Genomic DNA, 21,641 nt, shown 5'->3' with positions numbered 1-21,641 from the left:
TATGGTCTTGGAATTCTTTCCAACCCCAGTGTCAGTTCCTTGCTCCTCATCTACAGGGCCAACTGTCCACTTAAATCTTCAGTTCAGGCTCCCTGTACAAAAAGGGTCTTGGGTTGAGTTTGTCCCAGGCAACTTTTGTCAACTCCTAGACGTACGAATAAGAACAATATCAGATAAAGTCTCGCAGGAAATCTATAAACATTTACATTTTCTTTCAAGTGCTGTTTATGGATATTTTATCTCCTATCTGGGACGTTAAGAACATGGTGAAAACAGACGCAGGCAGGAGGAATCCGGGGTAGACAGTGAATCAAAACGTGGCAGGCCTGACAGCGACCCCGGCCTGTTGACCATAATAGGTGCTGAGAGGGTTTGGTGGAGCGACTGCAGACCCAGTCTCTGTCTGGTCCACAGGAATGCCTGAAGAGTTATGGGATGGTACCAGTGCTGGGGGTGGGAGAGATTGAGCTACCAACCGTATGTCTCTTATGACAGGAAACCGACAGCAACCAGAGCAGGGTTCATGCTGGGAGAGAGGAGAGAGGGAGGAGTAAGGGAGGAGAGAGAGAGGAGAGAGGAGAAAGGGGCTTGGAGGTTTCTCTGTAGGGTCTATCGAGGCAATGGGACCATCTCCTCTGCTGCCTGAAGCCCAGTATTGAACTACTAAAGGTCTGCTCTATACTAGCAATAATATACAACAGGTCTGCTCTATACTAGTAATAATATACTACAGGTCTGCTCTATACTAGCAATAATATACTACAGGTCTGCTCTATACTAGCAATAATATACTACAGGTCTGCTCTATACTAGCAATAATATACTACAGGTCTGCTCTATACTAGCAATAATATACCACCTGTCTGCTCTACATTAGTATTCAATTGTCACAGGTCTGCTCTATATTAGTATTAATATACTACAGGTCTGCTCTATATTAGTATTCAATTTTTTTTTTTTACCCTTATTTTACTAGGCAAGTCAGTTAAGAACAAATTCTTATTTTCAATGACGGCCTAGGAACAATGGGTTAACTGCCTGTTCAAGGGCAGAACGGCAGATTTTGTACCTTGTCAGCTCGGGGATTTGAACTTTCAACCTTTCGGTTACTAGTCCAATGCTCTAACCACTAGGCTACACTGCCGCCCCAGGTCTGCTCTATATTAGTATTCAATTGTCACAGGTCTGCTCTATATTAGTATTAAATCAAATTGCTCCATGAACTAATTCATGTCTGCTATATAAACTACTACAGGTCTGCTATATAAACTACTACAGGTCTGCTCTATAAACTACTACATGTCTGCTATATAAACTACTACAGGTCTGCCATATAAACTACTACAGGTCTGCTATATAAACTACTACAGGTCTGCTCTATAAACTACTACAGGTCTGCTCTATAAACTACTACAGGTCTGCTCTATAAACTACTACAGGTCTGCTCTATAAACTACTACAGGTCTGCTCTATAAACTACTACAGGTCTGCTCTATAAACTACTACAGGTCTGCTATATAAACTACTACAGGTCTGCTATATAAACTACTACAGGTCTGCTCTATAAACTACTACATGTCTGCTATATAAACTACTACAGGTCTGCTATATAAACTACTACAGGTCTGCTCTATAAACTACTACAGGTCTGCTATATAAACTACTACAGGTCTGCTATATAAACTACTACAGGTCTGCTATATAAACTACTACAGGTCTGCTATATAAACTACTACAGGTCTGCTCTATAAACTACTACAGGTCTGCTCTATAAACTACTACAGGTCTGCTCTATAAACTACTACAGGTCTGCTCTATAAACTACTACAGGTCTGCTCTATAAACTACTACAGGTCTGCTCTATAAACTACTACAGGTCTGCTCTATAAACTACTACAGGTCTGCTCTATAAACTACTACAGGTCTGCTCTATAAACTACTACATGTCTGCTCTATAAACTACTACAGGTCTGCTATATAAACTACTACAGGTCTGCTCTATAAACTACTACAGGTCTGCTCTATAAACTACTACAGGTCTGCTCTATAAACTACTACAGGTCTGCTATATAAACTACTACAGGTCTGCTATATAAACTACTACAGGTCTGCTATATAAACTACTACAGGTCTGCTATATAAACTACTACAGGTCTGCTATATAAACTACTACAGGTCTGCTATATAAACTACTACAGGTCTGCTCCAAAAACTACTACAGGTCTGCTATATAAACTACTACAGGTCTGCTCTATAAACTACTACAGGTCTGCTATATAAACTACTACAGGTCTGCTATATAAACTACTACAGGTCTGCTATATAAACTACTACAGGTCTGCTCTATAAACTACTACAGGTCTGCTCTATAAACTACTACAGGTCTGCTCTATAAACTACTACAGGTCTGCTCTATAAACTACTACAGGTCTGCTCTATAAACTACTACAGGTCTGCTCTATAAACTACTACAGGTCTGCTCTATAAACTACTACAGGTCTGCTCTATAAACTACTACAGGTCTGCTCTATAAACTACTACATGTCTGCTCTATAAACTACTACAGGTCTGCTATATAAACCACTACAGGTCTGCTCTATAAACTACTACAGGTCTGCTCTATAAACTACTACAGGTCTGCTCTATAAACTACTACAGGTCTGCTCTATAAGAGGGATAATAACCCCTAATGTAAAGGCAGAGGGATAATAACCCCTAATGTAAAGGCAGAGGAATAATAACCCCTAATGTAAAGGCAGAGGAATAATAACCCCTAATGTAAAGGCAGAGGAATAATAACCCCTAATGTAAAGGCAGCGGGATAATAACCCCTAATGTAAAGGCAGAGGAATAATAACCCCTAATGTAAAGGCAGAGGGATAATAACCCCTAATGTAAAGGCAGAGGGATAATAACCCCTAATGGAAAGGCAGAGGGATAATAACCCCTAATGGAAAGGCAGAGGAATAATAACCCCTAATGTAAAGGCAGAGGGATAATAACCCCTAATGTAAAGGCAGAGGAATAATAACCCCTAATGTAAAGGCAGAGGAATAATAACCCCTAATGTAAAGGCAGAGGGATAATAACCCCTAATGTAAAGGCAGAGAAATAATAACCCCTAATGTAAAGGCAGAGGAATAATAACCCCTAATGTAAAGGCAGAGGGATAATAACCCCTAATGTAAAAGGCAGAGGAATAATAACCCCTAATGTAAAGGCAGAGGAATAATAACCCCTAATGTAAAGGCAGAGGAATAATAACCCCTAGTGTAAAGGCAGAGGAATAATAACCCCTAATGTAAAGGCAGAGGAATAATAACCCCTAGTGTAAAGGCAGAGGAATAATAACCCCTAGTGTAAAGGCAGAGGAATAATAACCCCTAATGTAAAGGCAGAGGGATAATAACCCCTAATGTAAAGGCAGAGGATTCAGACTGCTTCTGAGTTGAGCAGCCACACATACAGTAGACTACCCTGAGAGACTCAGAATAGCTTCCTCTACCCCAACCCTTCAATTTGCAAAAGAAAGAAGGCTTTTCAACCAGGTTTACTATTGTCAAACGTAATGCTCGTCTTCTCCATGTTGTGGCAACACCTAGACTTGTGAATTGGCCTTTCTGTGGAGAGAAGACCGTGTCGGGCTGAGAGGGGATCATTTGGAGGGTTTGGGGTAGCAACCTCACCAGGAAAGAGTGGTTCTTACGGTTCTTAATTGCTTTGGCAAGTGAAGAGACTTGTCTTTGGACACACGTAAATTCAACTGCACCAGGTCAGTATTTAACAAGTTACATTTTCACATCAGGCTACATGACATTCCAGTAGTGACCAGCGGGATAGGATACTGTGACTAGGATACCTGGAGGATCATGGGTAGTCATGTAACAAGGAAGGAATGCAATCTCTGTCACCTGGCAACCTGAAATGGAACCCCACCAAAAATAGCCTGGCAATGCAGAATTCCTCAACAATGTACAGTTTGGAATTGTGGCCCAGCGGCTCAATACAGTTCTGGTGCTGATCCTGACCAGACTCCTCCTATGTGTGAACAATGTGGTCGGGTCCATTTAGTTACGGCTGGTATTTTTTGCATCTGCATTTAGACGCACAAAAAAAAAGATGATTTAATTGAAGGGGGTTTGACTCAAGACACTTTGTTATTGCAGCTTCACTGCAGCGTCCGTCCCCTTTTTCTTTGCTCCTTTTGGGGCTTTGTTTCCACCACCATATGGTGCAGACCTCATGGAAGCAATCCACTAAAAACAACAGTCCTGCACTTACCCATTTATTTCTTAACGCCACAAGAGAATGAATCGCTCTCTTGTTTATGCATTCTGCAAATGACCCAGGATAATTTCTTGTTCTCAAACTAATTAGATTAGTTCAGTGGGTTTCAGGGTTATTGCAATAAGGTGCATGAGAATGAGGGGGAGATGACGGCGTAATCAGCCGCCAGCATTCAACCTTTCCTTCCTTAATGAGCAGATTCACACCACCCTTCTACAACTCTAAGGCATTAAACACACCGAGAATCTCACTGCCAATAGACTGCCGATAGACAGCCGATAGACGGCCGGTAGACTGCCGATAGACCGCCGGTAGACTGCAGATAGACCGCCGGTAGACTGCCGATAGACTGCCGGTAGACTGCCGATAGACGGCCGGTAGACTGCCGATAGACCGCTGGTAGACTGCCGGTAGACTGCCGATAGACGGCAGGTAGACTGCCGATAGACCGCCGGTAGACTGCCGATAGACGGCAGGTAGACTGCCGATAGACCGCCGTCATTGTAGGGGATGGGTCAACAACGTAGCTGTACCTGATCCCAACACTTTTTCACTAAAGCATATATACCAGAAGTCCACTGGCACGCTCTGATAATAAAATGATGTGCATCACAAGCAAATACGGCTCTGGATAGTTAGCTCAAAGTGGTAAGACAATGAGTTCCTGACATCTATTGCCACTTGCAGTGTAAGGCTGAATCCCCCATGGGATGCAAACAAAATGTTTAAATGTGGGCTGTATTGGGAAGAAAAGTGCAATCATCACCTTGAAAATGAAAATTAGGAGCTCAATTCAATCCAACCCATATTGCAGTATTTACCATGTAGCTCTTTTTCCTGTGGTCAATGTAACTCACAGATTGTTCTTGGGTACTGTATAAAAACCTACAACTACTACCAGGGCGACCCCCCTTCACAGCTAGGCTTTCACTTTTCAATTAAACGTGTGTGGGCACGAAATTAATATTGTAAATTAGAACTCACAATTATTGAACTATGAGCAAACTGTCTTAGCAGACGGCGCTACCAGACATCTATCAGGATGATGACTTCACACTCAGTACTCTGAATCCGCTCAGGTAACATGTTAAATAAATCCACTGATGTACCTGATGTCCCACATACAGGTCATGTACTTTAGTCTAACATCTAGATGCAAGCCAATCACTTTTTACAAACATCTACCAAGGTAAACGTAGGATGGCATAAATAACACACAAAAAAGAAGTATTCAAAACAATCTTGTGTTTTCCTTCTTTGGGCCTATGTTTTCTATGGCTGAGCTGATCATGAGAATAACACTCGAAACACTTGAATATATGTTTCATTGGTTGTTAATAATAGCTCAGCTGTCTCTATGAAGCACAACTGAAAGCTTTAAGAACCAACTGAAAGCTTTAAGAACCAACTGAAAGCTTTAAGAACCAACTGAAAGCTTTAAGAACCAACTGAAAGCTCTAAGAACCAACTGAAAGCTCTAAAACCAACTGAATGCTTTAAGAACCAACTGAAAGCTTTACGAACCAACTGAAAGCTCTAAGAACCAACTGAAAGCTCTAAGAACCAACTGAAAGCTCTAAAAACCAACTGAAAGCTCTAGAACCAACTGAAATCTTTAAGAACCAACTGAAAGCTCTAAGAACCAACTGAAAGCTTTAAGAACCAACTGAAAGCTTTAAGAACCAACTGAAATCTTTAAGAACCAACTGAAAGCTCTAAGAACCAACTGAAAGCTTTAAGAACCAACTGAAAGCTTTAAGAACCAACTGAAATCTTTAAGAACCAACTGAAAGCTCTAACAACCAACTGAAATCTTTAAGAACCAACTGAAAGCTCTAAGAACCAACTGAAAGCTTTACGTTTAGCCCATTATAACACAGAGGTAATGTTATTTCTCAAGTACAGACACATTTTCTGTTTTGAGTAGTCTGGATGGGTTAAGAGAGCATATATTAAACATTATACAAATCTACTGAAATCGCTAGACAGTCAGGAGAAAACGTTTCTGCAGCGTTAAGAAATACATTTTCTCGTAATAGCTGTTAATTATCACGTTTAATATTTGGATCTGGATGAGGAGAACATTATCAACTATGACACACATTTTGAGATACGACACTTAAGGTCACCTACTGTTAAGAAGTCCAAACCGCCAGCTGTGCGGACACTTTCCAAACTTAATGAGAGTATTAGATTTCTGTGCTCATTGCTCTTCAATGCCATAGTGCAATGCACAGCAAAGGGCACAACACTTGTACTGATGCTGAGGATTTAGAAAGAAACAGCATAAATGACTGAGTCCTTGTGACAAAAAACAAGCACCGCAGTTATTGATTAATTACCATAAATGTTGAAATATTGTAGTGTCCTTATCAAGAGTGATAACCTGCCACTTGATGGCAATGCTAGCATTGACCAAAAGACAAGTATAAATAAGGACACTGTTTCATACGAGGCAAATTGATATGTTAAGAAAGATGACAGGTGTTGGTTCACATCTAATTAGACTCATCTGTCTTCATAATTAATTATTCCTCAGCAGTTCATGGGAAAGGCAAAGCAGCACTCCTGTTGCATCTGTCAATACCATGCAATATTGTTCTAGGCTATACAATCAATACATACTGCCAGTAACTTACTACTACCTACCCTGCACATTCACCTGAAACTTTATCCTTCCTACCCTGCAAATTCACCTGAAACTTTATCCTTCCTACCCTGCAAAATCAACTGAAACTTTGTGTCTCAGTATGTGAAATTAACTTTGGGTATGAGTCCTGTTACATCTGTCAATAACATGAAATACTGTTGTCTATATGTACTGCCAGTAACTGTGTGTCTCAGTATGAATAAACGTTAGGTATGAGTCCTGTTACATCTGTCAATAACATGAAATACTGTTGTCTATATGTACTGCCAGTAACTGTGTGTCTCAGTATGAATAAACGTTAGGTATGAGTCCTGTTACATCTGTCAATAACATGAAATACTGTTGTCTATATGTACTGCCAGTAACTGTGTCTCAGTATGAATAAACGTTAGGTATGACTAAGCTGTAACAACACTGTAGAAAACTACTTTATAGCAACAACCTCCTGGAACGTTTTTTAAACGATCAGATCATAAAGATACAGACAATAAAACTGTCAGTTGACCCATCTAGACAAGAGCAGAGTGAACGGAGAACGTACCATGAGCATGTGTGTGGTCCAGGGGGAGGTCGAAACATTAAGTCAATATAGACAACATTCCACATAATAAGCTCTACAAATACAGATGGTACTGCCTTCAACACCAGATCAAAATGCTGGAATATACCACAGCTAAGAACATAAAACTGCTAAAAAGGAGCCGAACAAAACAACTCCACAACAATGAGGATTAAGCTACAGTTCAATAAAATATATTTTGAGAACCCTGTGTCTTGGTTTTCGAAAAAGATTGAAAAAAAGCGTTTACAATCTTTAATAATTTGGGTTTCGGCTGACTTGAAACCATTTCAAATTACGTGAAAATAAACAATATTCAAATTTTTCTAAGCCTAATCTGTGTATATTGAGGCCTACAACAAGAGAGATCATACCTCTGCTGAGCATTGGGTTAGCGCATTATCAGCACAGATTCCACAGGGAGAAAGATTATCAGAGTAGGATCAACATCCAGGGTCCCTGCTTCTTGACTGAGGTATCCTTAATTCCACGTCCATACTGGAGATTCATTTATTCCATTGTCTTTTCTTTGGTCTTGTTGTTGTTGGCGGCAGGGTCTTTCTGAAGTTTGTAAAAAGTTGTCTCTCTTCTTCCACGTGTGTCTTCAGAGGTCACAGGTCATAGCAGTCCTGGGTTCCACTGGAGCACACATCACAACGCTTCTCTCTCTGCAATCACACCCCATTAAAAAAAGAAAACACGTAAAAATCAAGGAAGCACAAACAAAGTGGAATCAACACAATATATTCCCTCAAAGTCTACATGTACCTTAACATGTTTCCCACAAATGCACATTAAACATGCAAGTAAACCTCTAAATGTGTCTCAAAACAATAGCTATAAAGATATCTATAACAATAACTATAAAAAGTCATAAAAAGTATGAAGGCCATACTGACCGACATTTTGCCTTCCATGTGATTTCGAGAGAGAAAACAATGATCAGTAAAAACACAATTAATGACGCGGTCATTACAAATCAGAGTCAGTCCTGTGCAAGGCATCATCCAACCGCCGGGCAGTCGGTCTCATGAATGAGTAGGAGCTCTAACGGTAGACCCTCTGACAAACCAAATTGGATACAGGAAAACAAACCTTCCCCAGGAATACTATTTTCTCCAACTCTTCTCGGCGACTCATCCTGTCCAACCTGTCTGAGATGTAATGGCCTATGCCGTGCCCACTACAGTAGAAAAACACTGAACAATAGTGGAGGAAATAAAGAACACACCCTGATAGACAGATCATGAACACAGAGGCTAAACTGTTCTAAAGAGGAGAGGAGAGGAGAGGAGAGGAGAGGAGAGGAGAGGAGAGGAGAGGAGAGGAGAGGAGAGGAGAGGAGAGGAGAGGAGAGGAGAGGAGAGGAGAGGAGAGGAGAGGAGAGGAGAGGAGAGGAGAGGAGAGGAGAGGAGAGGAGAGGAGAGGAGAGGAGAGGAGAGGAGAGGAGAGGAGAGGAGAGGAGAGGAGAGGAGAGGAGAGGAGAGGAGAGGAGAGGAGAGGAAGAGGAGAGGAGAGGACAGGAAGGAGAGGAGAGGAGAGGAGAGGAGAGGAGAGGAGAGGAGAGGAGAGGAGAGGAGAGGAGAGGAGAGGAGAGGAGAGGAGAGGAGAGGAGAGGAGAGGAGAGGAGAGGAGAGGAGAGGAGAGGAGAGGAGAGGAGAGGAGAGGAGAGGAGAGGAGAGGAGGAGAGGAGAGGAGATAACCACATTTTTTTGCATACTCTGCTCCTAATCAATAGGTTTATCTGTGTCTGAGTGATGGTTAAGGGAATATCTAAGCTGGCTAGCCCAAAGTGCATTATGGAAGTCCTAAGATAAAACACAAACACACACAAACACAATTTCTAAGTCTGGTGTAGAAAAGAGGTGCGGATTCTTATGTGATAAAGGGCAAATCCTGATCTAAACCTACAAGAAATGTCTACCAGACACAGACAGCAGGTCTGGAAACGTAGGCCTCTTGATGTATCCCTAATATAAATCAGAAAGTGTCTAGGCCCACATCACTACACCTTCCCAAACCATATAGAGCCCAGTACAAGCCACCCCTATCCATATGACTGGAGGAGGTACAATAAGCAGTTGTTCAAATACTGACTTGCTTTAACAGGTGAACACACTCAGGGGGCTTCCCAAGTGGTGCAGCGGTCTAAGATACTGTATCTCAGTGCTAGTGGGGTCACTACAGACCCTGGTTCAATTCCTGGCTGTATCACAAACGGCCGTGATTGGGAGTCCCATAGGGCGGGGTTAGGGTTTGGCCGGTGTAGGGCGTCATTGTAAATAAGAATTTGCTCTTAACTGACTTGCCTAGTTAAATAAAGGTTAATTAAATAAATCACAGATCCCTATTAGCCTCAAGAACCCACTTTCTATCCCTTTAAGAGCCTGTTGTTCAGAATATATGAAAAACATGTTTCTGTTAAATGCAACAGTTGTGTGAAATAAAATAACTATTACAGGTATTGGATCAGCAACTGACAGTGGGACTTTTTAAAACAAACCAAAAGAAAATAATAAACTGTATAAATAACTATTATAGGCTACTCTAACCCTGGACCCATTTTCCCACAAACCTGGAAAAAAAACTATACTGAACAAAAATATAAACGCAACAAGTCACATGTTGGTCTCATGTCTCATTAGCTGAAATAAAAGATCCCAGAAATGTTTCATATGCACAAAAGCTTATTTTTCTCAAATTTTGTGCAGAAATTTGTTTACATCCCTGTTAGTGAGCCTCAAGTTTTGAGGGAGCGTGCAATTGGCATGCTGACTGCAGTAATGTCCACCAGAGCTGTGGCCAGAGAATTGTATGTTAATTTAATTCTACCATAAGAGAAATTGAGAAATTTCTAGAGAAATTGGCAATACGTCCAACCGGCCTGCAGACCACATGTATGGGGTCGTGTGGGTGAGCGGTTTGCTGACGTCAACGTTGTGAACAGAGTACCCCATGGTAGCAGTGGAGTTATGGTATGGGCAGGTATAAGCTACGGGCAACAAACACAATTGCATTTTATCGATGGCAATTTGAATGCACAGAGATGATTAAGTTAACTGATTTCCTTATATGAACTGTAGCGCGGTAAAATCTTTAAAATTGTTCCATGTTGCGTTTATATTTTTGTTCAGTATATTTGTTTGCCAAAGTGATTCTGAGGTGTTATTACACGTTTTTAACTCTACCAATTACTGCTGTCCATCCTCTCAAAGTAAACATATGAATTATGTCCGAGGGTTAAAGAAAATCGAAAGTTTCCTGCCTCTCCTGGTCAAACCAACAGAGAAGGTGTCTAGTCACTTGCAAAAGCATTAAACTGAATATTTAAAGGGACAGTAGACCAGTGTGTTCCATTGTAACGGCTGATTTCCTCCTCTTCGTCTGAAGAGGAGTAAGGATCGGACCAAGACGCGGCGCGGTAAGTGTTCATGCCGATTTTAATAAGAAAAGCACTGAACACTAAGAAATACAAAAGCAATAAAGGACTATGTGAAATAACCAAACCGAAACAGTACCGTGTGGCGACAAACACTCACACAGAAACAAACACCCACAAACCAACACTGAAACCCCTAAACATGGTTCTCAATCAGGGACAAGAGATAAACAGCTGCCTCTGATTGAGAACCATATCAGGCCAAACATAGAAATGGAAAAACATAGAAAAACACACATAGACTGCCCACCCCAACTCACGCCCTGACCATACTAAATAAAGACAAAACAAAGGAAATGAAGGTCAGAACGTGGCATCCATAGGGCGCTTTTTGTTTTAAAAGCAAAAACAACATTCAAAGTGAGAAAATATATGTGAGCAGGCCTGTACTCTTGTCTATTTAAGTGAATGGATATTAGGGGGGTTTCCTAGACAACGGTCAGAAATGACTATACAGATATTATACAGTATGTCTAAGGATAATTTTCGATTTCAATGTGTTTTCACTGAGATACAACCGCCTCCAGAACAATGCAAAACTTTGCTGTATGGTAATGAAGGGTACCTGAGTCGACAAAACAAATCTACATCTTCATCAATAAACGTATCACAATTTGACCTCATTTCTGTAATAGCCTACGTCTCAAATTACATTAGGATCGTCGACGTCTACAATTCTTCAGGGAGACATGGATGTGTTTAATCTGCTCTAGTTAAGGTTCTTCAGGGAGACATGGATGTGTTTAATCTGCTCTAGTTAAGGTTCTCAGGGAGACATGGATGTGTTTAATCTGCTCTAGTTAAGGTTCTCAGGGAGACATGGATGTGTTTAATCTGCTCTAGTTAAGGTTCTCAGGGAGACATGGATGTGTTTAATCTGCTCTAGTTAAGGTTCTTCAGGGAGACATGGATGTGTTTAATCTGCTCTAGTTAAGGTTCTCAGGGAGACATGGATGTGTTTAATCTGCTCTAGTTAAGGTTCTCAGGGAGACATGGATGTGTTTAATCTGCTCTAGTTAAGGTTCTCAGGGAGACATGGATGTGTTTAATCTGCTCTAGTTAAGGTTCTCAGGGAGACATGGATGTGTTTAATCTGCTCTAGTTAAGGTTCTCAGGGAGACATGGATGTGTTTAATCTGCTCTAGTTAAGGTTCTCAGGGAGACATGGATGTGTTTAATCTGCTCTAGTTAAGGTTCTCTTGTCCTATAGGATTTGTATATTTTACTGTTTAATTTCATGAGGCTTCAAACTATGTATATTTCATTAATAATATATTTATACAGCAGCACCTACATGTGGAATTTGGTACAAAGATACACTGCAAAGTGAGAGGCTGGCCTCACAGCAACTCGGGAAAAAAAATCACCCTAGAAGAAGTTGTGCAAACTCTAAAGCCATGTATAACAAACACAAAACCACCCATTGTTGCTTTCTCCGACCGACGACGAGACTCAAATCCATCCGTCAGCTATAAAGCTCCTTCCCTATACATTGCTGATTTCCTGCAGCCCCCCCCCCCCCTCCCCTCTCCAAAGAACTCACAGATGGGGAAACAATTTAAACTTCAAATATACCTACCGCAATTCAGCAGAGACTTCACACAGCTCTTATCAAACTAACTCTCCGTTTTGAAAGAAGCCGTCCTTGTATAGAGTAGTAAACACAACAGAATACTGATGTTAAGTCTTTTTGTTTTTCCATAATTCGCTAAATTACAAAAAAAATGCCAAACTAAAATTGTCTTCGAAAATGAGACTAAAGAGTGGCTTCACACATCAGGGGATTATTGTGACAAAACATTTCCCAGTGTAAACTTAATTAAGGGTTTGTGAAGTGCATTGTGTATCATTCAGATTCAGTAGTAGGTACACGGCTACAGTGAGGACAAAGTTGACTTTGAAAAGTGGATATTTTTTAGCGGACAGATATATTGATGTATATTATGTATAATAAATACAATTTATGCACGTGTGTGTTATTACTATTAAGTTGTTATTCATATGCACAACATAAATAATTGGTACATAAGACATACGGGTAGCCAATACAGTAAATAAATAGCCTGTTGTTATACATTGTTGAGACTATGTTTTAACTCTCTACCCTCCTCGAATGATGGAAAGCCTTTGTTTGTTTTGGCCACGTCATTAAAGAACGTTCACTGACAAGAGGGCTTTCATAGACAGGATCTGTGACTTCTCCTGACGTATGTTGCCGTGTAGGCTGGTTGGTTGGTTTTGCAGTTTACGGGAAAGAGTAACGAAGCATCTACTGGAGCCAACATGATCTTTTTGTGTCATGTGAAAAACCAAGTCTAAGAGAAGCTGAAAAGTTGGTGATTTAGAGTTGTGTTCAGATAAAATAAATATATTTTCTTACAAACTGAAAAATAGTATGTTTAGATCGACAGAAACACTGGCTAAAAGTAAAAAGGTATGCCTTGAAAAAGGTCAGACCTTTAGGGGGTTATTTGCTACAATGTCCATGGTTACAATGTATCTATCAAGTTCATACACACACCGAGGGTATAGTGTAATTGTTCTGCACTACTAGTAAGACAGTTTTACATGCCTCTGAAAGCAGCACTTTGCCCCAACAGCTGAGTAGCAAACCAAACTACCTCACCTCCTCACTAAAGCAACGAAGCAGGTATCACAATGGTAGAAATATATTATCTTTATAACACTTTATGACAACATTATGAAAAACTGGGTTAAGTTTCTGCAAAGTGAGCTGCTTCATTAAGATGCCCAGTCATGCTAGTCTAAACTTTATGAGTTCCCCAGACTCACACACACACACACACACACACACACACACACACACACACACACACACTGCACCTCAGTGTCATTTTGTTTGAGATTTAGCCTAATCCCCTCCACATGGATTGGAATATGGAAATGACTCACTTTTCCAAGTGGCCTGCTATACTTCAGCAATAAGACTCGAGGAGGTGTGGTATATGGCCAATGTACCACAACTAAGGGCTACTCTAAAGCTCGACGCAACGCGGAGTGCTTGGACACAGCCCTTAGCCGTGGTATATAAGCCATATAGCGCAAACCCCTGAGGTGCCTTATTGCTATTATAAAGTGATTACCACCGTAATTAGAGCAGTAAAAATATATGTTTTGTCATACCTGTGGTATATGGTCTGATATACCACGGCTGTCAGCCAATCAGCATTCAGGGCTCGAACCACCGAGTTTATAATGACTTTTGAATAATGAACAAGTGATCCGTCATTGATAAAGTTCCCAGCACTTTGTTACACTTGTTTGTAACAAAATCACAACACGACATCTAACAACCAAAAACGTAGAAATTCGACCGCATACGAATGCAGTGTGGAAAGTTAAGAAAATGGGTTACTGGTGAAATATCTTTAATTTGAAATGTAACTAACCTAGCTGTGCCTCATTCATTGTAGTTAGTTGACATATTCTCCAGACCCAAGTGTGTTGCCATGCCTACGCGTTTTCTTATCTTTGGCGAACATCACAGTTACGGAAAGTTTTACAAATTGAGTGTTAAACGTTGTTCAGTTCTCGACATGAATCATTCAACTTCAACATTACACTACGAAATAAATACAAAAGTTTCAGAAATCCAATCAAGTAGGCTACATTGTAACTTAATATAACCTCTGCCATGCGCTCTCTTTACGAACAATGAAAACAGAAACACACGATGCGCCAAATAAAATCCTCATAGTATCAGTGTGTGTGTGTGTGTGTGTGTGTGTGTGCAGACATAAAAGTAGATATTCTCAAGAAGATAGCGTTATTCTGTCCCCAACACCTATCTAGAATGCGTCGCGCTTTTACAATAATTAAACGAACGCTACAACACCCTGAAATCAAATGATTAAATGAAACGGCAAGGAGAAAGTAAAGCTACAAACCTACTGCAACTCATGTTATTCTTCCTTCTCAATACGTGACCCCCTCTGCTTCTAGCAAGTAGCCAATTTCAATTTCTCATGCGTTTGACCCAACAAAACCTAAATGCCATGTGAAATCCGAGAAGCACTGCTGGGTGTTTTTTTTTTTTTTTCACAGCAAAGTAGCTCACAACTGATTCATGAAAATCCCTGAGCTCTTACATAACATTCGCTAAAAGCGAGCAGCATTCTGGTACTACTGTAGATTCACATCTAATCGCTCGCCTCTGTGCTAGTAACGTGCATTGATTCAGTTTGTCCTTACCTGTTGATTAAATTGCAATAGTCTTTGCAGTCTAAAAGATGGTGGAGCTTTGGCGTAAGCCATGAACCGTCTTTGTGTTGTTTGTTTGTTGATCTCGGGGTAGGCTATTATACATTTTTTTTGTTACAGGGGATACACGATTTCAAATCTCGCCTGTGCACGTGGAATCAGAGTGACTGTGTATAATATTTAAAACGCCTGAGTCTGGATGGAAAAAAGGAGGATTAGTTTGCAGTGATCTCAGTTCTTTATCAGAAATGTTATCGCTTGACAGGACCTCAGACTCAAAGCATTACGTCAGTTTCAAGACACCAACACTATTAATATCAAGAAGCCCTTGCGGAGGAAAGCACCACCCCAGACCGCTCGTTCTTAAAGGGACAGAAGCATCCCTGCTCCTCACTAACCAGCCGCAAACTATAACGCAATAATAACAAGTGAACCGTTTATCCACTTTATCTGAAATGATCTAATATTCATCATATATGATTCTGTGATTGTATGTGTTTGGCTTAGCGTGAGTCCACAGATGGTAATCTCTCAATTTCATTTTATCCAATGTCTAATACAAAATATTATATGTTTATTAGACTTGGCTATTTCTGAGTTATGTTATGGGTATACTATGTTGGTATACTATATCACTCTTCGATGATAGACATATTTTCTTACGTCTAAAAATCCTCACAATTCCAAGTCAATGTGTGGGGATACAGGTTAGTCGAGGTAAATTTTACATGTAGGTAGGGGTAAAGTGACTATGCGTGGATAAACAGCGAGTAGCAGCAGGGTAAAAAACGAAGAGTTCAAGATTCTAGAAGGCAAAGCTTATAGGCTCTATATTGCACCCTCTATACTCATAATGTTAACACTACTAGAAGTGAAGGTTTACAGGGCTAAACATGTGACTTTTTCTTCAAAGAAAAAGGAGCTCTTACGGGCTGTGGGTTTAAGCCTCTACATGCACACAACACGCCACATAAATATAAATACTATTATAATCCGGGTAGTTCAAGCCCCGGATGCTGATTGACTGAAAGCTGTGGTATATGAGACAATATACCACGGGTATGACGCAAAACTACTTGTTTACTTCTCTAACACCATTGTTAACCTCTTCATAATGACAATAAGGCACCTCGGAAGTTTGTGGTATAAGACCAATAAAGCATCGCTAAGGGCTTTATCCAGGCACGCATAAGAACAGCCCTTGCATAAGAACAGCCCTTAGCTGTGGTATATTGGCCATATATGACACCCCATCGGGCCTTATTGCTTAAATATAGCCCCTCTTATTGCCTCTTCATTAAAACCACATGATAAATCAATCTGATGTGTTCCAGTGAACAGGGTTTCCACACCCCCTACAGGGGCTCCCGAGTGGCGTAGTGGTCTAAGACACTGCATCTCAGTGCTAGAGGTGTCACTGTCAACCCTGGTTCGATCCCAGGCTCTATCACAACCGGCTGTGATCAGGAGTCCCATTGGGTCAGTGCACAATTGGCACAGTGTTGTCTGAATTAGAGGAGAGTTTGGCTGGGGTAGGCTATCATTGTAAAATAAGAATTTTGCACACCTGCCATAACATCTGCTGTGTATGTGACTGATTTGATTTGAGCAGCTTGAGGTTAAGCATCTCTAGCAGGGTTTGAGTGTGTATTTACAAACATTTCACAGAAGACAAAACTGGGGCTGCATGACAATGATGACAAAGACAAAGTGTGGGAATCCCCCAGGAGATTATGAATGATAACAAAGTAACCCATAATAGTAATTCAAATCCATGAAATGGACTATATTCAGTGGGTAATTTACTGCAGTTGTGAATTATATATATATATACAGTGCCTTGTGAAAGTATTCAGCCCCCTTGAACTTTGCGACCTTTTGCCACATTTCAGGCTTCAAACATAAAGATATAAAACTGTATTTTTTTGTGAAGAATCAACAACAAGTGGGACACAATCATGAAGTGGAACGACATTTATTGGATATTTCAAACTTTTTTAACAAATCAAGAACTGAAAAATTGGGCGTGCAAAATTATTATACTTTCGCAAGGCACTGTATATAAAGGACATTAGGGAAACAGACAAAGTGTGAAAATGGGAGATGGGTAGAAGTCTAAACATTGTCTAAAGGTTTACTGCAGATGTGAAATGTACATTAATATTAATACACTATTCATCTCAGTGACAAACAGAACAGAACACATTTGATAATAAACAAGTAGTGTCGATTTCGACATGCATACATTGTGTTTACAGATTGCAAATACTAAAGTGGAATTCATTCTAAGATGCACATGAGAATTGAAGTGAAAGTGAAAACTTTGAGATTCATATTAATAATAATATTAATAATAATAATCATCATCATCATAATAATCATAATAATCATAATAATCATAATAATAATAATCATAATAATAATAATAATCATCATCATCATCATAATAATCATAATAATCATAATAATCATAATAATCATAATAATAATAATAATCATCATCATAATCATCATCATCATAATAATCATAATAATAATAATAATCATAATAATCATAATCATAATAATCATAATAATCATAATAATCATAATAATAATAATCATAATAATCATAATCATAATAATCATAATAATCATAATCGTAATCATAATCATAATCGTAATCATAACATTAATAATCATAATAATCATAATCATAATATTAATATTAATAATCATAATAATAATAATAATAATAATATTAATAATGATATTAATAATAATAATAATAATGTTTTGAATCCATTAACAAATACACTATTCATGTTATAATAGTTTGTTTCATTATTTAAGAAATGCAACAAGCTTGTTTCAAAACAAAATCCAATAAATGTATGCTTTGGTCAGTAGCTTATACAGCAAAACAAAATGCAAACATCATATCCATATTTTAAAATATGGTCCCTAGCAAACAATTAGCCATTATTTAAGTTATCACAACTAAAGAATAAAGAACAACACAAAAATGTACTAAAAAATGTGTCCTCCTAATTTATTCAAACTAAATTTGAGAAATATGACATCCATGAATAAGATACTCACTCTGAGCCAATATACCTGTAAGCCTGCAAGAAGAAATACAGAATTGAAACGCCATTTTAAAAGCACAACAGTCCTCGGACAACTTCACACGCTGTTACTGTGTTTCACACCAGAGTGAGAGAAAAAAAAAACACTCCCAGTCATCGTTTGGTTCTATATAACACAACCAGTCTTGAGTGAAAACATGATTTCAAACCACATTTTTAAAACTTTGAGTTTTTACCAAAGAACGTCTAGAGAAATAGATCATCGTTCTATAAAGTCATGTAGAGTATGTGTGTGTGAGACCTTGTGTGTACTTGTGTGCAAACTCTTTTCAAAGTTTGTTCAACATGTATACAAAAGGGGATTAAAATTCAATCTTCTCATTGTGTGGTTTCGATTCTTCACATTGAAGTTTTAATATGGGTTTTCTAGCTTATGACAATGGAAGGGTTATGCTGAAGAGATCCCAGAGCAGACTTGGCCTGACTCTTTACACATTTATTTTTTTACTCTTCCCGATTAAGGCAGGGAATATGAGATGTGAAGATGCATTTACATAAAGCAGTACTTGTCGACAGTTCACTATGTACGCTTGTGTTTTGGTTGGTTTTTGGAGGGTGGAAATTCACAAAGGAGTCACTTAATTAAAAAAGGCATTTTGATGTGCTTACTTTCTTATGCAAAAATAAGATGATCTAGTGTCAAGGATTTCCTCCTCTTCTTCCGAAGAGGAGAGGCGAAAAGGATCAGAGGACCAATATGCGGCGTGGTAAGTGTCCATGGTTCTTTTAATACGTAAACATGAACAACTGATAACAAGAAACGTGTGAAACCCTAAACAGCCCTATCTGGTGCAAAACACAAAGACAGGAACAATCACCCACAAACACACAGTGACACCCAGGCTACCTAAGTATGATTCTCAATCAGAGACAACTAATGACACCTGCCTCTGATTGAGAACCATACTAGGCCGAAACATAGAAAACCCCAAATCATAGAAAATCAAACATAGACTGCCCACCCAACTCACGCCCTGACCATACTAACTAAATACAAAACACAGGAAATAAAGGTCAGAACGTGACATCTAGTGTCAAAGGACATCTGTCACCCTCCTTCTACAATAACATGCTACTGTGATAGTCACCATCCTTATACAATACCCTGCTACTATGATAGTCACCATCCTTCTACAATACCCTGCTACTATGATAGTCACCATCCTTCTACAATACCATGCTACTATGATAGTCACCACATCCTTCTACAATACCATGCTACTATGATAGTCACCATCCTTCTACAATACCCTGCTACTATGATAGTCACCATCCTTCTACAATACCATGCTACTATGATAGTCACCATCCCTCTACAATACCCTGCTACTATGATAGTCACCATCCTTCTACAGTACCATGCTACTATGATAGTCACCACATCCTTCTACAATACCCTGCTACTATGATAGTCACCACATCCTTCTACAATACCCTGCTACTATGATAGTCACCATCCTTCTACAATACCCTGCTACTATGATAGTCACCATCCTTCTACAATACCCTGCTACTATGATAGTCACCATCCTTCTACAGTACCCTGCTACTATGATAGTCACCATCCTTCTACAATACCCTGCTACTATGATAGTCACCATCCTTCTACAATACCCTGCTACTATGATAGTCACCATCCTTCTACAAAAACATGCTACTATGATAGCCACCATCCTTCTACAAAAACATACTACTATGATAGTCACCATCCTTCTACAACACCATGTTACTATGATAGTCACCACATGCTTCTACAATACCATGTTACTATGATCGTCACCATCCTTCTACAATACCCTGCTACTATGATAGTCACCATCCTTCTACAATACCCTGCTACTATGATAGTCACCATCCTTCTACAATACCCTGCTACTATGATAGTCACCATCCTTCTACAATACCCTGCTACTATGATAGTCACCATCCTTCTACAATAACATGCTACTATGATAGTCACCACATCCTTCTACAATACCCTGCTACTATGATAGTCACCACATCCTTCTACAATAACATGCTACTATGATAGTCACCACATCCTTCTACAATACCCTGCTACTATGATAGTCACCACATGCTTCTACAATACCATGCTACTATGATAGTCACCATCCTTCTACAATACCCTGCTACTATGATAGTCACCATCCTTCTACAATACCATGCTACTATGATAGTCACCACATCCTTCTACAATACCCTGATACTATGATAGTCACCATCCTTCTACAATACCCTGCTACTATGATAGTCACCACATCCTTCTACAATACCATGCTACTATGATAGTCACCATCCTTCTACAATACCCTGCTACTAATGATAGTCACCACATGCTTCTACAATACCATGCTACTATGATAGTCACCACATCCTTCTACAATACCCTGCTAGTATGATAGTCACCACATGCTTCTACAATACCATGCTACTATGATAGTAAACACATTCTTCTACAATACCCTGCTACTATGATAGTCACCATCCTTCTACAATACCATGCTACTATGATAGTCACCACATGCTTCTACAATACCATGCTACTATGATAGTCACCACATCCTTCTACAATACCCTGCTACTATGATAGTCACCACATCCTTCTACAATATCCTGCTACTATGATAGTCACCATCCTTCTACAATACCCTGCTACTATGATAGTCACCATCCTTCTACAATACCCTGCTACTATGATAGTCACCACATCCTTCTACAATACCCTGCTAGTATGATAGTCACCACATGCTTCTACAATACCCTGCTACTATGATAGTCACCATCCTTCTACAATACCATGCTACTATGATAGTCACCACATGCTTCTACAATACCATGCTACTATGATAGTCACCACATCCTTCTACAATACCCTGCTACTATGATAGTCACCATCCTTCTACAATACCCTGCTACTATGATAGTCACCATCCTTCTACAATACCCTGCTACTATGATAGTCACCATCCTTCTACAAAAACATGCTACTATGATAGTCACCATCCTTCTACAAAAACATGCTACTATGATAGTCACCATCCTTCTACAACACCATGTTACTATGATAGTCACCACATCCTTCTACAATGCCATGTTACTATGATCGTCACCATCCTTCTACAATACCCTGCTACTATGATAGTCACCATCCTTCTACAATACCCTGCTACTATGATAGTCACCATCCTTCTACAATACCCTGCTACTATGATAGTCACCATCCTTCTACAATAACATGCTACTATGATAGTCACCACATCCTTCTACAATACCCTGCTACTATGATAGTCACCACATCCTTCTACAATAACATGCTACTATGATAGTCACCACATCCTTCTACAATACCCTGCT

The 21,641-nt window shown here is 39.5% G+C and overlaps 1 protein-coding gene across 2 annotated transcripts in view; it reads right to left on the bottom strand.

Annotated features, from left to right (window-relative positions):
* LOC109881751 (zinc finger transcription factor Trps1) overlaps positions 1-15,436 on the bottom strand; it is a 226,975-nt gene extending 211,539 nt beyond the window's left edge. The window contains exons 1-2 of one of the 2 annotated variants that reach the window (XM_031795093.1): positions 15,148-15,436; positions 7,871-8,164 (exon numbers count right to left, since the gene is read on the bottom strand). In XM_031795093.1, coding sequence (XP_031650953.1) covers positions 7,871-7,883 — 13 coding nt within the window. In that variant the 5' untranslated portion in view covers positions 7,884-8,164; positions 15,148-15,436. Of the gene's footprint in view, positions 1-7,870; positions 8,165-14,843; positions 15,012-15,147 lie in introns of those variants that run through there. The other variant, XM_031795094.1, reaches the window with a different exon arrangement.
* Positions 15,437-21,641: the final 6,205 nt, after the last annotated feature.

The sequence above is a fragment of the Oncorhynchus kisutch genome, linkage group LG17 (assembly GCF_002021735.2).
Source record: "Oncorhynchus kisutch isolate 150728-3 linkage group LG17, Okis_V2, whole genome shotgun sequence".
NCBI lineage: Eukaryota > Metazoa > Chordata > Actinopteri > Salmoniformes > Salmonidae > Oncorhynchus > Oncorhynchus kisutch.
This window is presented reverse-complemented; position numbering and strand designations above follow the sequence as displayed.